The sequence below is a fragment of the Coffea eugenioides genome, chromosome 1 (genome assembly GCF_003713205.1).
Source record: "Coffea eugenioides isolate CCC68of chromosome 1, Ceug_1.0, whole genome shotgun sequence".
Taxonomy (NCBI): Eukaryota; Viridiplantae; Streptophyta; class Magnoliopsida; order Gentianales; family Rubiaceae; genus Coffea; species Coffea eugenioides.
In genome coordinates, this window is record NC_040035.1 from 8,913,956 (window position 1) to 8,932,290 (window position 18,335).

The window sequence follows — 18,335 nt, forward strand, 5'->3', positions numbered from 1 at the left end:
GTAGCAAACAATTGTGAACGAATAGTTAAACTGTCTATGGTGGACTAATAATTTTTGAAGTCCTGAAGAATGAAGATTCTGCATTGGATAAAAAACAATAGACACCGTTATTTGCTATCATTCTTTAAGCTTATAGAAGGAAAATTACATGCATTAGTGCGTTGAAATAGTTGACATAGGAATGATGGCCCCTTTTTCTCAAGTTGCCGATAACAATAAATTTTAAATGTCCACAATTCTTCTGTTATCAATTCTTCAGTTAATAGTTTATACCAAGTAAATAGTTTATCAATGGAAATTAAACAACTTGAAAGGGCAAATATAGTGAAAATAGAATACATTTGAATTGTGAACCTTCGTAGTGTGTTGGAAGTTTTTGTTTGATTTATTAGAAGACAATTTTATAAATCAATGAAACTAGAAGAATAAGGATATACAAGTAAGGGTAAGCTTTTTAATACACTATCAGTATACAAACTTTTTTACACTAGTAGATTTAGATCAAATCACATGACATAAATTCAAATTTGAAATTCAAATCAAGCAAATATTTCATTCAACTCCAAGTTTTTATATTTAGGCCTATATTTAGTGCTTTAGTTGGAGAGGCATATTATTCTTGATTTCAATAAATCATAAAGCTATTCTGCTACAATGCCGCATGTGAAGTTATTCTAACATTTTAGGATTGAAAGAGCATATTTTCATTGATATGGAATGAAAATTTAAGTTTACCTTAAAACACTGTAGTTATTATAAATATAAGATGATTTACTTCAAGCACAAAATACAAAATAAGAGCAAATTGTTTGATAGAAAGATGTTACTAAAACTTGTAGATGACAAGGCAACCATCCTCAAAAGTTTGGAAAGGGATATCCTACAATCTATAGTAAATTAATTTGCAATTGTGGTTATGAGAGGAAAACTTTTGAGGTGTGTTTTGGTTATACATAATCGGATCTTTTATAAAGAAAACTGATGATGAGACATGATCGAGATAAACAAGCTTGTAAACTTATGACTCAATTCACTAAGTGTCTAACTTAGCTCACTAATGTCGAAATGTACTTTTTGATTTTCAATAGTATGTGTTTCTTTTTTTTTTAATCTGTTTTTAATGCAAGAAGATTATAAAATTTCCCACGTGAATATGGATTGGAAAATTAATGATGAAACGATCTTAGAGCATCGGTCCTTTCCTATGAATAATATATATGGTAAAGTATGCAAGAGATCACCAAATTTTTCATAAGTCTCATTTTATTCAGTCAACCACTTTTTTTTTGTACCAAATAGCCTTATGAATTTTTTAAAAATCTTACCCACTGAATACTTTTTGTGCCAAATAACTTATTAAACTTTTCAAAAGTCTCATTTTGCTCATTCAACTATTTTTTGTGTCAGATAACCAATTAAACTCTTTAAAGTGATTCATTTTGACCATTTTGTTATATTTTGCTATTAAGATAGTAAATATAAGTTTGCCATGTAACCCCATTTTGAATAGACAACTTAATTTGTCATTCACACCCAAATCCATCTGTTCAAATTGTTAAATTATGTAATAGCTTCAAAGAAACCTCAAAATTCCATTTTTGAAAACGGCCAAATTCTGTTTTTGTAGGGATTGAGATTGTATTTTGAGATTTTAGGATTTTTCTAAAGTAATAGAATAGTTTAATCAATTTAGCAGATGGACTTAGGTGCAAAATGACAAAATTGTCCATTCAAATTAGGCTCACGTGACACACTTTCATCTTTCTTAGTAGTAGCATTTTGATAGAATGGTTAAAATGGAAGAGTTTAGTGGGCTATTTGCCACAAAAATAGTTTAGTTGGTAAAATAAGACTTTTAAAATGTTTAATGGACTATTTGGTACAAAAAAATAGTTTAGTGGATAAAATGAGACTTTTGAAAAGTTTATTAGACTAGTTAACACAAAAATAGTTAAGTGGGTAAAACGAGACTTTTGAAAATTTTGATGACTTTTGTATACTTTACCCTAATATTATCTAACAGAGATGCAGTTTGGAGGCATTGGATATTTGACTAACGGGACAAGATTTTGCCTATATGGAACGTTTCTTATGTGAAGAATCCTAAGATTTTGTCTTCAAGAGCAAATTATAGTTCATTAGCATCCAAACAGTGTGAAAAAGTAAAAGTAAAAGTTGCACTCTAACTTTAGTCCTTAAACTTCAATATTCAAAACTTTACGCCCCATGTTGTGAAATTCATCCCACTTCAATTTGAATACTTTACTCCTTAAAGTATGCTATCATTCCACGAAATTACCAAATGTAACGGAATATTAGGCAAGGGATGCTTAAAGTTTAAGGATGAAAGTGAGATAGATTTCACAGTTTAATGGGTAAACTATCCAAAGTAAATGTTTAAGGACTAAAGGGATAAGCATCCAAAATTAAAATTTAAGAATTAAAATGAGTGTGTGTTTATTTAAGGTAGAATTTAATCCAAAGAATGTTCACAAAAGATCATGGGATTAAGAATTGTAGATAGAAGCTATTAATCATGAAAAGAATACACATACAATTGTTTTGCTGTAAACCACGACCTCAAATTTGGAGTAAATTAAAAGTTATAGAACTTCAAAAGAAATGGAAAGTGAAAAGCAAAGTAAAGCTCTTTCAGATGAAGAAATGCTAAATCATGATAAGTTGAGTGATTAAAAAAAAAAGAAAAAAAAGTTACAAATATCAGCAACATGAGTAAGCTAACGATAAAAGAAAAGCATTAATAAAATTCAAACCACAAATGGATACAATAAAGGAACCAGAACATTTAGATTGAAAGGCGAACTTCATATACAAATATAATTTGGAGTTAGCATAAAAGTTTCAAAATTTTTGAGGGGACAAAAATTCTTACTTATCGAGGATATCATTAAAAACTTACAAAAGATTAGGGGAGAAAAAAATAATCTTGGAGCACTTTGGGTGGGGGACGGGGGCCCTACTTGTCCCCCAAAGATTGGCCCCTGAACCTAACAATTTAAAAGGAAGAGTTGCCCTATGAATAGTATTTTTTTGTCAAGCGATTATCCTGTAATTGTTATTAGATGTCTGGACTATTTTCGTCAATTGCCTGTTTTGTTTGTTTGTAGCTAGTATAGTTTTGGTGCATTTACCGGACATGTTGACCGAATTGGTAATTGGTGGTGTAAAAAGTGAAGCTTATGGAAGTTGATTTTTTTGTGATTAATTATTTGCTTATGAAGTGTTCTATAAATGCAAAATTACTTAGGAAAGAATTGATAAATTATTGTTGGCTTTAATGACTTTAAAAATGGCCTTTATTACTGTGACATGAAATAAAATTGTTAAATGTTCTGTAAATGCACAATTATTAAGGAAACAATTCATAAACTATTGTTGGCTTAAGTGACTTTAAAAAATGGGTTTTATTACTGTGACATGTGGCGATTAATTTTCAATAATATCAAGTTTTATGGTTTAAGTGCTCAGTTGACTTGCGGGGTTCCTTCTTTTTTGTGTCAACAATAATTAATATTCTTTTGGAAATGATTTACTTTACAATTTTCTAATTACCTTGATTCAATTGCAAAATAACATCGCCCTGATGCATTCTATATAAGCTCTCTCATGCATTCTATATATTATTGTCCTCATGCATTCTATATATTTCATAATTGTTAACTTTTAACAAAAACGATAATTCCCTAATGATTCGCATGAATTAGATAATAACAAAAATGTACACTAATAAACCCACACAATGAAAAACAATTAACACGAAAAATATTAGCCCCCTGCGCATCACGCAGGCCATCTCACTAGTGGATCCTTTAAAGAGTTGGATCATCGTAATAGTCCCATTATTTAAAAACAATGATGAATTTTGATCAAGCCCTCCAAAGTAGACTAATATATTGATTCAGCCTCTAAAAGTGAAAAGTTTAAATCAAATAAGCCTCTAAAATTGATCCACCCCTCTAAACTGGTTTTTTTTTTTTTTTGTTTCAAATAAGCCCTCCCATCAATTTAAGTTTAGTCAATCAAATTTAACCAAGCTTTTTATGGTATAGTGATGTCTATCAATTTTTTTGGTACATTAGAAAAATTTTTGTCTATCTAAAGGAGTTAAAAAGGATAGCATAGTGCATAGTGCTCTTCTAGTCACGTTTGGAAAATTTAAAATAGTAGTAATTTTTTGGTAGATTTTAAGAGAAATTATTTGTTTCAACTTATTTAGGCGAGAATTAATTGCTGCACTAAAATGGCTTGGATTTGTAATAGATGTGTTGATCAATCTGTCAAAATTTTAGGAACTTTTGCTGAGTTTGTCTATTGAACAAATTATTTGGGTAGCCACTAAACATTTCGAATAGTCGAGTTTTGACTACTCAACAATTAATAGTACGTTGTTACCCACTGAACTATCAAAAGTATAAATTTTGAACCATTCTGTTCGATTCCATCTTTAACTGTGTCAGATCTAACTATTATAAGTATATCTCGTAAGCCATGTGGACTCTTAAATCTGGCAGAGTCAACGGTAGAATCAGATAGAATAACTCAAAATTTATACAGTTGATAGTTTAGTGGATAAAAATATATTATTAATAATTGAGTGGCTGAATCTTGACTATTCAAAATGTTCAGTTGCCACCCGGGTAATTTGTTCTTTCTCTATTTTTTCCAATTTCCAATTTTAGGTTAGAGAGAAATACAATTTTTGTCCCTAATGTTTGGCACCTGTGTGATTTTAGTCCATAAACTTTTGATAAGAATAAATCTAGTTCTCAATGTTTGGCATCTAGTACAATTTTAATCCCTAAAGTTTCAACAAGAATATTTAGGTAAATTATATATTTAGTACGATATAAAACACAATTATGTGTTTGTTGAATTAAATTATTTAAAAATGAAGCAAAATAGCTGCTAATTTTGAACAATAAGAATAACTCATTTACTGTCACATGAGTAACTAATTAACCAAGAAACACGAAAAAAAAAAGTTAGACAAAAATTGATTGTTAATATGTTTTGTTAGGGGAAGTGGGGAGAGAGAATAAAAATAAATTCTGGATTGATGAACTAAATGTACCATATAGTTTTTTTTTAAGTGCTCCCTATAGTTACAATTTTGTAGTGTAACAAATTTCTCCTTTCTTTTTCTCTATTACTTGTCAACAAGTTAGCACGAGTTATTAGTACTTAATCTTATTGTTTAACATTAGCCACTATTTTACTTATTTTATTTTTAAATCTAAATCAACGGACACATGACTGCGCACGACTAAATCTGTAAATAATTGGAAAAAAAAGTTTTCAAATGTCCCAAATCTGCCTTAAATTGGATACATCCAGAACCATATTTGTTCTTGTCAAAATTTTATGGACTAAAACTATACAGGTGCTAAACATTGAGTACCATATTTGTTTTTATTAAAGCTTTAAGACTTAAAATCGTACAAGTGCTAGACATTAAAGCTAAAACTTCATTTTCCCCTTTGAAGTGAGATTAGGATAAAAATATGATGCATTCTATGTTAGACAGCTATTTAAAATTAAAATTGACGGTTGAGAATATATTCTTTATTTATTTATTTTGTCTAAAGATTATATTCTATACCTTTTTTTTGCAACATACAAAAAAAAGATTATATTATATACTACTTTTTTTTTTTTTGTCGACGAAGTGGGTGTCCGGATCAATTCCGTAAAGGCGGCCCGACTAATCCCACTCCGACTATATTATGTACTACTTAACAACCTCTTTTTTTTTTCTGTACTTACCAACCTCACTTATTGCCTTTTGCGAGAGCAGCATGTATATCGTACTTCCTTCACATGGTCTGCTATAAACAATAAATTAGTGCGCTAACGTGGAGATGGGATCACTTTTGTCTGTCATACGTGTCCCCAGTCTTTCTTCAATCAATACCGTCTGCGGTCCGCACTTGAGTATTTCCACGAGCACTTCTTTGTTTACTAGCTGAAGCTAGTTACACACTTACACCAGCAACTGGTGTAGGCCAATTTGAACACGTCGACCTTTATACAGTCATCAAAAATGTATTTATGAAAACAAAATGCATGTGTAAAGTTTTCATTTCTGTTGGTAAAAAATAAAAAAAATTTCATTTCTATGCATACATTACAACAATGGGATAATTTTAGAAATCACCCCTAAGGTTTCTAGCAATTACAGGAAGCTCTCCTCAAGTTTTATAAATTTCACCTACCTCCCTCGCTTTTATTGTTTAGGTAACAACATCAGCTCAACAATCTGGATTTTTGTTCAAAAATCCTAAACTATCCTTTTCTTGCAATAACAAAATAAAAAGTACTTTATCAACCACCTTCTACTTTTGCGTCAAACCAACATTACTATCAACCCAAGTAATTTTTAAGCAATTCTATTAACATAGTCATAAAAATTGCTTCTCACAACCCACATGTTAAACCGCATTCAACACTAAAAGGATCGTTCACTCCTTCAGTAAAATGCTATGGGTCCCATGGAATAGTCAAGCTTGCAATCAACTGCTCGTGTTTGCATAATTTTCAATACAGGATGCCAAGGTATGTTCCACACAAGTTCTTGTAAAGGAGCCACATTGTAGCCATCAAGGAAATCCTCAAGGAAGTTTCCTAGATTTGGATGGAATTAATTAGATTTAAAAGATAAAGTCATCCTTATAACTACTAAGATCTTCAAAAAAATTAATTTCACCAAAAATCAAAATTCTATTTGCAACCGATCATACCCCAAACTTCAAATCCAATGCTAGAGACCATATCAGAACGAAATAATCTAACATACCACCAAATTCTCAAAAATATTAACATCTTAAATATAGAGAAGCCCTACTTCTATAGAAAAACCAAAACTAGGAAGACAAGAAGAAACACACACAGTAGAGTTAGAGGGATAAGTTATGAAATGGTAGGCATTGTTGGTGGGAATTGAGAGAGAGAGATGAGTCCATAGATAGATAAGAATAGAGAAAGATTAAGGGAGAGGGAATGGGTGGTCCTTGGTTGTTAGCCAGGGAGGTACGGTTTCTATATATTTTTTTTTCCTGTGTATATATCTCGTTGCATTATATTATGAATCATCTATTAGGTTAAGGTCATTATAATCATATTATTGTGCCAAGGGAGGCTTGAGGAAACTGAGTGAAATTGTCATATGCCTCCTCAGGAAGGTTTCTGAAATTTCCCTACAATAATATCTGAGTTATAGTTTGAAAAAATAATTGTACATTAAAAAGAGTAAATAGTGATTCAAATTTGGTTACATGCATAAAATCTGCAAGACTGCAAGCCTTCGTATACAAGTTTTTGATCTCATCAAAACTATAGCATGTGTGAAATTTTATTTTTCCATGCTTAGCCCATTAGTGAATACAGTACTTGTGTTTCGATTCTTTGGTAAATGGAAAACAAATACCCGCAAACCATCTCGTCAAATCAAGTATTTTTGAACGAGCATAACTGACATCACAAGTGGCAAGCAAGCTCCATTTCTGTCGTGATATGAACTTTATGCAAAGCTCAATTTGTGATTGATTGCCACATTGATTCAATCCGAATGCTTTCTACCCACCACATCGTACCTTCCTCCAATAGCGGATGTTGTACCTTCTTCACATTAATAATTTACTAATCTATATACTCTTAGCACGTTTGATAATTCTAAACTCATCTCATTGTGCCAATTGCAATGGCCTATGTGTTCTTGATCCATCTCACATGCTTCACACTTTTCTGCCCATTTCATATTTTGGCTCAAAATAGTGGCCTTGTTTCTGTAGGCAGCATTCTGGCAGCAAATGAATCATCCATTCCATGGCTTTCACCTTCTGGTGATTTTGCATTTGGCTTTCGGCAACTTCAGGACAAAGATATGTTCTTGCTTTCCATCTGGTATGACAAAATACCAGATAAAACTGTAGCCTGGTATGTAGGTTCGTTAGGAAATCCAGTGCCACGAGGATCTACAGTAGAGCTTCAAGCTAAAAGGGGGCTCGTGCTACGTGATCCTCAAGGTCAAGATATCTGGAGTAGTGCTACTATATATGATGAGGTGAATTATGGTTTTATGAATAATACAGGCAACTTTATCATTATGGCCAGTAATAATTATACAAGGCTGTGGGAAAGTTTCAGGTTTGCAGTTGATACAATATTGCCTTTGCAGAGGCTAACTTATGGAAGTGTTCTTTATTCTAGACAGTCTGAAACCAACTTCTCCAGGGGAAGATTCTCTCTTCGCTTTCATCAAGATGGGAATTTATTACTTCGGGTTGGCAGTGTTCCAATTTTGGATGCTAATGCTGTGTATTACAGTAGTCAGACTTCTGATGCTGTGAACCCATTGAATTCTGGCCAATTTGTCATGTTTGATAGCAAGGCCTCCATGTATATTCAGATGAGGAATAATCAAACTATGCAACTTACCCCCTTTGGGATCCCACCAGTTTCAGAGAATTATCACAGGGCAACTCTGGATTTTGATGGAGCCTTCACCCATTATTTTCATCCAAGGACCTTCACTGGCAAGCCAAACTGGACTGCTTTCTGGGCTATCCCAGAAAATGTATGCACTGCAATGGATGGAACTAAGGGCAGTGGAGTATGTGGATATAACAGCGTCTGCAGCCTTGTAGGCAGAAAACCTGTTTGTGAGTGTCCACAAGGGTATTCTCTGCTTGATCCGAACGACAAGTATGGTGGCTGTACACCAAACTTTAATCAAAGTTGTGATGAACTTGAGCAGCTCCCTGTTGAGGATAAGTATGACATTTTGGCAGGCAGTGACATTGAATGGTCGAATAAATCTGAGTATGAGGTAGTAAATCCATCTACAGAGGCCAGATGTAGAAAAGCATGCTTGCAGGATTGCTTATGCGCTGTTGCTGTTTTGAGAAACAGTAGTTGCTGGAAGAAGAAGCTGCCACTATCTAATGGGAGAAGTGTCACAAATATCAATTCGAAAGTTTTCCTGAAGTACAGTAAAAGTGATCTTCCACGACAACCACATAATCTGTATCCAGCATCAGCCCGATCGAAGGATCGAGAAAATCTTATACTTGTGGAATCAGTTCTTCTTGGCACTTCTTTGTTGCTTAATATCGTAATTATTGGTGCTATTTGTTTTGGTTTTCAAGTAATCTACCAAAATAATAAGTTAAATCTTCATCCAAGTAAAAATGGTGTGGAAATAAATTTGCATTGTTTTTCTTACAAAAAGCTGGCTGAAGCTACAAATGGATTCAGGGAAGAATTGGGCAGAGGATCATTTGGAATAGTGTATAAAGGTGAGATAAAAGTAGGCTCCATTAAGGACACTGTTGCAGTGAAGAAGCTGGATAGAGTGGCTCAAGATGCAGAGAAGGAATTTCTTGCAGAAGTAAATACAATTGGCCAGACAAACCACAAGCATTTGGTACGTTTACTTGGATTCTGTTACGAAAAGCAGCATAGGTTACTGGTTTATGAGTATATGGGGAATGGCACACTTGCAAGCCTCCTTTTTGGTAAAACAATACCGAGCTGGAAACTAAGGACCCAAATTGCCACAGGGATTGCAAGGGGACTTGTATACCTGCACGATGAATGCAGTTCTCAGATGATCCACTGCGACATAAAGCCTCAGAACATACTTCTTGATGATTACTACAATGCTCGAATTTCTGACTTTGGATTGGCAAAACTTTTGCAGATTAATCAGAGTAGAACACTCACAAATATCAGAGGAACGAGGGGATATGTTGCTCCTGAATGGTTCAGGAACACTCAGATCACTTCTAAGGTTGATGTTTATAGCTTTGGTGTCCTGTTATTAGAGATCATATGTTGCCGAAGACATGTTGAGGATGCTGACATTGGTGAAGGAAGAAATGCAATCTTAACTGATTGGGCTTGGGACTGCTTCCAAGAAAGAAGATTGGATGCTTTGGTAGAAAATGATTTTGAGGTTTTAGAAGACAGGATGGAGCTAGAAAAATATGTTAAGATTGGCATTTGGTGCATTCAGGAAGACCCATCTCCTAGGCCTACAATGAGGAAGGTAAGCCATATGCTTGAAGGAATTGTGGAAGTTATGATACCCCCTTGTCCCTCTCCTTTCTTCTCTACTATCTGAGAGAATTTGTTCAACTATTTGCCATGGCCTGTATTATCTTACTTTTATGCATTGATCTACTTTTAATTGGCAAATTGTATTAAATCTCATCGTGAAGAGATCTCAAGTTTCCCTAAGGGCAAATTACTCTTTACCCCTATGTGGTTTAGTGTTTTTGTATATAATCCGCCTATGGTTTCAAAAACTATACATAACCCCCTCGTGGTTTGAATTAAAGTATCAAAGTAATGGAATTTGCAATTCATAACAGAGTCACTTAAAATGTCAAAAATACCTCTATGTAAAGTTGAAAATTATTTATTAACTACGGGGCAGTTATGTGTATATTTTAAAAACTATAAGGAGGTTATATGATAAAGCATTAAATCATAAGGGGGTTATATTCTAAAATATAAAACCATACGAGGTTAGTGCATCATGTACATTATGTTTATATATTTTGGTCGCTTCAACCATTTTAATTTTTAAACAAGGGTAATTTCGACATTTTAAAAGGTTCCGTTAGGAATGATCATTTCCGTTACTTTGATACCGTCAAACAAACCATAAGGGGGTTATGTATAGCTTTTGAAATCATAGAGGGTAAAATGTAATTTGCCCTTTCCCTAAAATTATTCTGTGCACTTTGCTAATATAAAGATAATTTGACAATCCATTTGTAGTACTGCAACTTTTCAGTAATGAAGACTTGAATGTTAACATTTTATAAGTTGTTTTATCTCTAATTATTGTCCAGTGAGAAGCTCAATCGAACATTTCTTATTTTTATGATGCACCTTCCAGATTCTTTCCAATAATGAACCTAGTAGTATGCCCTAGTGTGTATGTTCCAGTGTCCTTTTGTCTATAACATATGATGACCACCCATGACGATGTCCAGTTTTGTTGGTTGTTCTCCTGTCAAGAATGGAATTCTTCATTTCAGAATTCTCAAGAGTGGCATTACAGGATATCAAGGCATCATTTTTTAATGAGAATTGATATCCCATTTCAAAATTTTAGGAACGAACTTACTGGTTACTATGCAATTCAAAGTAATTGGTCGTGAATGTTAATCAACACAACATCCAAAATGCAACATTTTATTTTGACAGCATTTTTCTAAAATCTCTAGAAAGATACAAATTTCATAATTGTGCACTTGAAAGAAGTTAGATACAAAATAGTAACAAATTTCATAATCGGGGACGTATTTAGAAAATGTAATAAGCGTTTTTCAAAATGTTGTGTCAATTAAATGTATTGCTGAATGACATTCTATTAATTATCTTGCTATATGGATGAAGGAAGTGTTGGTTGAATTAGACTAAATTAACTGTTGACATTCTTAATTCTCCATGCAAATCACCACGGCATATTGATAGACAAATAATTCAAGTCCGGAAATGAGCAGCAGAGGCTCATTTTACTTTTATTCGCTCCAAGGTGGCTATATCCAAAAAAGAAAGAAAATGAAAATAATTATCATGCGTTCTTCCAGACTATCAAGATATACTATAGTTAATTAAGTATTTGGGATAATTTTAGAAACCTCCCTTGAGGTTTTTAACAATTTCATTTAGTTCTCTCGAGATTTTAAAAATTATACATACCTCCCTTGTCATTTCAAATGACAATATTACCCTTAAATATTTTAATGAAATTCTCTTGTTTGGTATGTTTATATTTAGAATGATTTTTAAAATTATTTTTTTATTCTTTTTCCTTCTTATTGGTTTTTTAAAAAAAAAAATTGCCAATAAAACTATAGAATTACCACTATTACCTCTAATTTTTATTGTAATCAATTATCGAAATAGTAATTTTTTTGATGAATTAATTTTATATGCAATCCAATGTTTTTACTGATCTCTGTCTTCTATTTTCTGGTATTAAAATTAACAATAAATCAAAAAAATAGCCCAAAACCACTACTAAATTATGATAAACCCATTATTCGAAAAATCAGTTGAATCAGTTTATGGGTTGGAATAATCAAAATCCACTGAAGGCCTATTGTGGCGTCTAAGACACCAGACACATCGATTTTTAATGATCACAAGACTACATGCCTTTTTGAGCAATAATGAGCAATGTCTTTTCTCCTCTATGGATGAAAAGCTTTTTCTTCATTTCAGTCTATGTATATTCTTTTCCCATATTGTGCCCAATTTTTCTTGACAATGTTAGGGGAGTAGCTTTCTCCGGGATTAATCTATGAAATAGTTTATTTTAATGCACTATCTGTTTTGTACCTAGAATAAATAAATAAGGCAAAAGAAATTCGTTGATTGGGTGCAAGAAACTGATTGCAGCCTGAACAGGACCGAAATTACAAGCAAGGGCCCAATGACAGTCTAGAGTCCATGTGCCCAAGACTTTTGGATAATTTTCAGAGACCCACAGTTACAATTGTTTCCGTTAAAGTTCATTTTCATTTTGGCCCGATACAAGTTGGGAGACCTACTCAGGTAATTTATGTTGTTTTACTCCCTTTCTTAGGCTCAATGGCCCGCCTTTAGCTAGCAAAGAGGCGTACACATTGCAGTAAAACCTTTGTAAATTAATACTAGATAAATTAATAATTTTTATTAAATAGTAATTCTTTCAGTCTTAATTTGAACTGATGAGCTCAATTAATAATTTTAATAAATGATAAGATAATTTTTTTTAAAAAAAATCTGACATAATCCTTTGATCCCATTCATATTATAAATTAATAATTCATTAAAATTACCTATCATATTTTCCTAAAACGAATCTATTGTTGTTTATTTCCCTTAAATATTAGATTTATCTGAATCTTATTCCTAATTTTTCTTATTACATCTAAGAGTTTTGTACTTTTCTTTTTGTGTAAGTGAGAGATTTCGAGTTAATGTACTCTCCTTTATATCACTCAACATATCTCTCCTCTTAAGAGTTACTTTTGCTATGATATGAGTTACGTAAATACATTGAAGATATTAATAGAACTACCTTAGGCAAAAAACCTATATGGCCCTTAAGATATATAGTTGGTCAACTTTTAACCTATAACTATTAAGTATTTGCATTTGTCCCTTGAACTTGTAAAATGGGTATACTTTTTACACTATTGGCTAGAGATAATTTCAAAAACCTTCCCCGAGAGTTGTGATAATATCACTTGACACTGTTGAAATTTCAAAAATATATTGTAACTCCTATATTAGTGAGATGGAACTATTAATCACTATCATAATATACAAAATGACAAAATCATCTTCACTACTTTAACAATTTTTAGAAAAAACATTATAGAAGAGAAAATTTTTAGGAAGAAAATGTAAATCTTATATTATAATTAATTTGGTAGAAAATTGAATATAAGACAACACAAAAGGGTAGAATTTGAAGAAAAATATATCTCTCGTTAATTGATTATTATAAGAATATTTTAATAATACAAGGGTAATATTATTACAAACGTATAGTTTTATGGGAGGTAGGTGATATTTTAAATACTTTAGAGATGCTAAGTGATATTAACATAAACCTCGAGGGAGGTTATCTCTAATCAAAAGGATGGGGAGCACACCAATTTATAAGTTTGAGAGGCGACGGTATATACTTAACAGTTGAAGGTTTAAAAGTTCACCAACTTAATATCTGAGGACCATCCAGATTTTTACCCAATTATATTGTACTTACAAATCAAATAGATAAGGAATGATTTATATCTCTTAGACTTTCAACTTCTTTTATCAACAGAATAATTTATATTTTATAAAATAAAATAAAATTTTAATTAATTAAATGAGTGTTTTTTTGAATTGTAAGAACACTCGACAAATTAATAAATTTATTAGTTTATTAATTAATTAATACCTCTTGAAATTAATAAATTTTGTATAATTTTAAAATTATTAATTTATGGAGCTTTTACTATTCATCTAAATCTGCTGCTGCTAGCGTTTCAAATTTACAACATAAAGATCATCAGCTTTGAATTGCATATTACATAGTACAAAAGTATGTTGAAGTACATGCCAAAAATTGTATTTTTTTTATCTTAAATGCAATATTTTAGTTTGAAGACATATATTTTAATAATTTAAAGAGAAGATGAAACGCATTTGGGATCTGTTAGCTTAATTACGTCGAGAGAGAGAGAGAGAATCAATAATAATAATAATTGTTGTGCCACGATTTTTTTTTTCTGTTGTATTAAGTATTGAAAGAGAAGATAGAATAATATTCATTTCTGCTACTTTTGAAAGTACGTTATATCCAAGAATTGGTAGAAGGCCTTATTTGTAGAGGTCCACGGACCCGCCTTGGCATAGGTTAATCTCTTCTCCTCCAACATATTTTAGCATCCACGAGGTTCACTAGTGGATAAGAAGTGAACGAGTTTTACCTATTAAGTGTGTCCAGGAAGACTTGAGAAAACATCAGTCATGTTTAATCCTAAGTCAATTACTTCCACTTGTTTACTATGGAACTGGAAATCAATTCGGAACAAGATGAATGAAGCAAATCTTGAACAAATGGATTGATTAACTTGTTTATTTAATTGAAGTCGTGCACCCTTGTCCATTAACAATTTCTTTTTATTTTTTTCCCCTGAAGCGCGGTGCATCAAGGCATTTGCTTTCGGCAAAGCTCAAACGAGCATCGTGCATTTTCTATTTATTGAAAAAAAAATATTTGGGATAGTTTTTTAAAAAAAATAAATAATTTGAGATAATTTTTTGAAAAGTACTATAGCGCTATTTTGATGTGATATATGTGAGATAAAAGAATAATTATAAAATATGTTCATGATACAAATAAATAAAATTTGACAAATTATCTACTGCCCAATCAAAAGTATTTGGAGGTTGATGCAACTGATGAGATATTTTTTTTCATTTTAATCTCAGTTGGACATAGTTCAGCATAAATTATCTAAACTGATCAATTACTTCCTCCAACTAGAAAATACAACTTAATCTTTTTTTTTTTGTCGAAATGATAGGATTATATTGATTGGAAAAGAAATATATACAGGCAAGACTTGCTCGATACTTTACAATGTGCATTTAGCACAATAGATTGGGGTTAACCCATTCTACATCAAAATAATTGCTCAAAGCTTGAGCGCTAAACAAACAACTTAGATCATTCCTTTTATATTTTCCTATGCAAAAGGAGCATTTGTAAAACATCTTACTTAGCTCGCGGATGTCCTCTATTAGGGTAGCTAGCCACATGCCTACTGTTTTTGTTCCCTGTATTTGCTGCAAAAGGTCCGTATTAGGAACTCCAATGCATACCAGCCTCCAACCTTGTTCTGCTGCTTTAATCAAAGCCCATTTAACACCTTCAGCTTCGTGTTGAACTTGGTTTGAGCTTTCACTTTCTCTCATTTTCCATCCCATCACATCCTACCCTCTACAATCAGCTGCAACAATACCATATCCAATGGACTTTGATGCCTTGTTCCACTTGGTTGCTATTCTTAACTGCATTCCTACTGTTCTATTGTCTGGGGTTTGGCTAGCTTCTTGTTCCTTCCTGTGAAGTGGAGCTGTTGTTGATTCAAAACTACAACTCCTAGCCTTTTTGGTCCCTTCATTGAACTCCATCCATGCATTCCAGGCTTTGCTGATCACTTGTGCTGGCTCATGTGTTTTGTTGTTGAACTCTTTGTCGTTCCTGCTTTTCCAGATATGCCACAGAATATAAGCTGTAAGAGATATATGGTCTATCCCCTGATCCCTCTGAATTGCTTCGGATAGTGCCGCCCACCACCTGTTGAAATTCCCAGTCAGCTCCTGAATCCCATCCCATTGTACTGGTGCAGCTTTCCAGATCTCCTTTGCTTTCTTGCACTTCAGTAGTAGATGTTCCAATGTTTCTAGTTCCTCCCCACAGCCTAAGCATATAGGGTCTCCTTTAGACATTCTTCTCCAGATTAATTCTTTGACTGGAATTGCTTCTTTCAGGCCTTTCCATATGAAGATCTTAACTTTGTGGCTGATTCTTAGGTTCCACAGCACTCTCCACATGTCAGTCCTTCTTGGTCTGCTGCTAGCCTCAATCCCTTCTCTTCTCCCTCTGCCTTCTTGTTCTTTCTTAGCTTGGATTGCCTTGTAGCCTGATTGCACCGTGTATTCCCCTTTCTGATTTTCTGTCCAGAAAATGTTGTCCTCTCTTCCTGTAATGCTTATGGGGATCTTGAGAATGTTTTCAGCATCCTCCTTTTTGAAATTTTTGAAAATGAGATTTCTGTTCCACCTGTAGCCTTCTATCAAATCAGCAACTTTCTGAATTTGGCAGTCTCCTGGCTTGGTTGTGACAGGCCTCCCTAAATGTTGGTTTGGAATCCATTGATCTTCTCAGATTCTTGTTGAGAGTCCATTCCCTATCCTTTTCCATATCCCCCATTGAAACTCTTCTCTTGCACTCATGATGCTTTGCCAAAACCATGAGGCATTGTTGGGGGTTTTGGAATCCAACACACTGCAATTTGGGAAGTACTTGCTTTTCAGAATTCTGCTAGATAACAGATTTGGATTTCTGATGATTCTCCAAATCTGTTTAGCCAGCAGAGCTCTATTGAAACTTTGAATCTCTTGGAATCCCATGCCTCCTCGTTTTTTCTCCCTTGTCAGCTGCTTCCAAGCTACCCAGTGAACCTTATTCTTGTTGTCTTAGAAAATACAACTTAATCATGTGATACAGATGTTAGTTAGTGAGCAAGAATAGCAACCTTGTGGGCTCTCCAAATATCAACTGATTTGGTGGCCTTTTGTAAAAAGCGAATCGTAATGAGACTATTGTCACACTGCTAATTAATGTACGATCCACACATACCTCCTGAATTGCACACCTGCCTCGCTGAAAAGAACAAACGAGACCAGCCTGGTTCTAACTGAAGACTCACAAATGTACGATGTATTGTGTAATTGGAAAAGACTTATCAGTAGTCCCAGAAAGAACTCCAACTTACCAGCACTGTGTACTTAATATTAATGTTCACATACCTCGTTGAAAAAGACAGAGTGAGACCTGCGTCTGACAAATGTATACTGCTAATTAATGTACACCGAAAAGAAAAGGGTTAAAAACAAAAAAGTCCCTGTGATATATCTAATACATAGAAAAATCCCACATGGCTTTAAAACATACAAAATGATATCTCATGTTTTGAACTAAATTGTAAACTAACAGAATTTGTTAAATTTAATAAAATCCAGTAAACTTAACGGAAAATTTAACGGAATCCGGTAAAGTTAACAGTAAACTTAACGGAATCCGGTTAGTTTAACAGGCGAAATCGTCATTTTCATTAAATTTAACAAATTCTGTTAGTTTACAATTTAGTTCAAAACATGAGGTGTCGTTTTGTATGTTTTGAAACTATGTGGGGCTTTTCTATATATTAGGTATACCATAGGGATTTTTTTATTTTTTACCCAAAAAAAATAGTTTATGAGACCTGCCCCGAATTGACGTCTGACAAATGTATTATATAATTGGGAAAGAACTTAGCACTCCCACATTTATGCTAATACATATAGAAATGGCCTAAACATATCCCCTGCCTCCGCCCCCTCACCTGCGTCCCCACCCCATCCTGTTCCACCCTGTCTATGGTTACAAACGAATTGAGTCGATTCGAATTTTGATCTAATCAAGTCGAGTTTTGACTTAATTTTATCAAATTCGAATTCGAGTCTTGGTTTAATTATTTTATTTTTTATTAAATGAATAAAATAAATTTTTTTCTTAATAAATAATTAAAAATTACGGATATATATGTAGTTTTACTATTAATATACATATATATATTCTCGAACTCGCGAATCGGCTCTCGAGCTAACGAACTTAATATTTTGAACTCAACCTCGAGTTCGATATTGATCGAACTCGAGTTTGAACTTTGACTCGAGCCGCTTGCGAGCAGCTCGATTTGTTTGCAACCCTAATCCGGTCCCACTTTTCCAATGGATGCCTATGAGGGATAAAGTTTATAATTAATAAAAATATATAATTAATAAAAAATATATAATAGAATAAATATATAATTAGTAAAATGATAATTAGTAATTTAGTATAAATGTATTAGTGTAATTAATCAATAATTTGTATTAATATAAATATATAATTATTAGTATAATTAATAATATTAATTATATTACATATGCATAATTCGATATTTATAACTAATACTATTAAATATGTTATGTATATAGTTAATATATAT

At 32.8% G+C, this 18,335-nt stretch overlaps 1 protein-coding gene across 1 annotated transcript; it reads left to right on the forward strand.

The window, feature by feature from the left end:
- The first annotated feature begins 7,717 nt into the window (after positions 1-7,717).
- LOC113767251 (G-type lectin S-receptor-like serine/threonine-protein kinase LECRK3) lies at positions 7,718-10,230 on the forward strand. The gene has a single exon (XM_027311337.1). The coding sequence runs from the start codon at positions 7,718-7,720 to the stop codon at positions 10,139-10,141; it is 2,424 nt and encodes an 807-aa protein (XP_027167138.1). The 3' UTR covers positions 10,142-10,230.
- Positions 10,231-18,335: the final 8,105 nt, after the last annotated feature.

Bases quoted from the DNA above. Each gene is read 5' to 3' on its own strand.
- LOC113767251 (XM_027311337.1), top strand. From the start codon at position 7,718: ATGGCCTATGTGTTCTTGATCCATCTCACATGCTTCACACTTTTCTGC.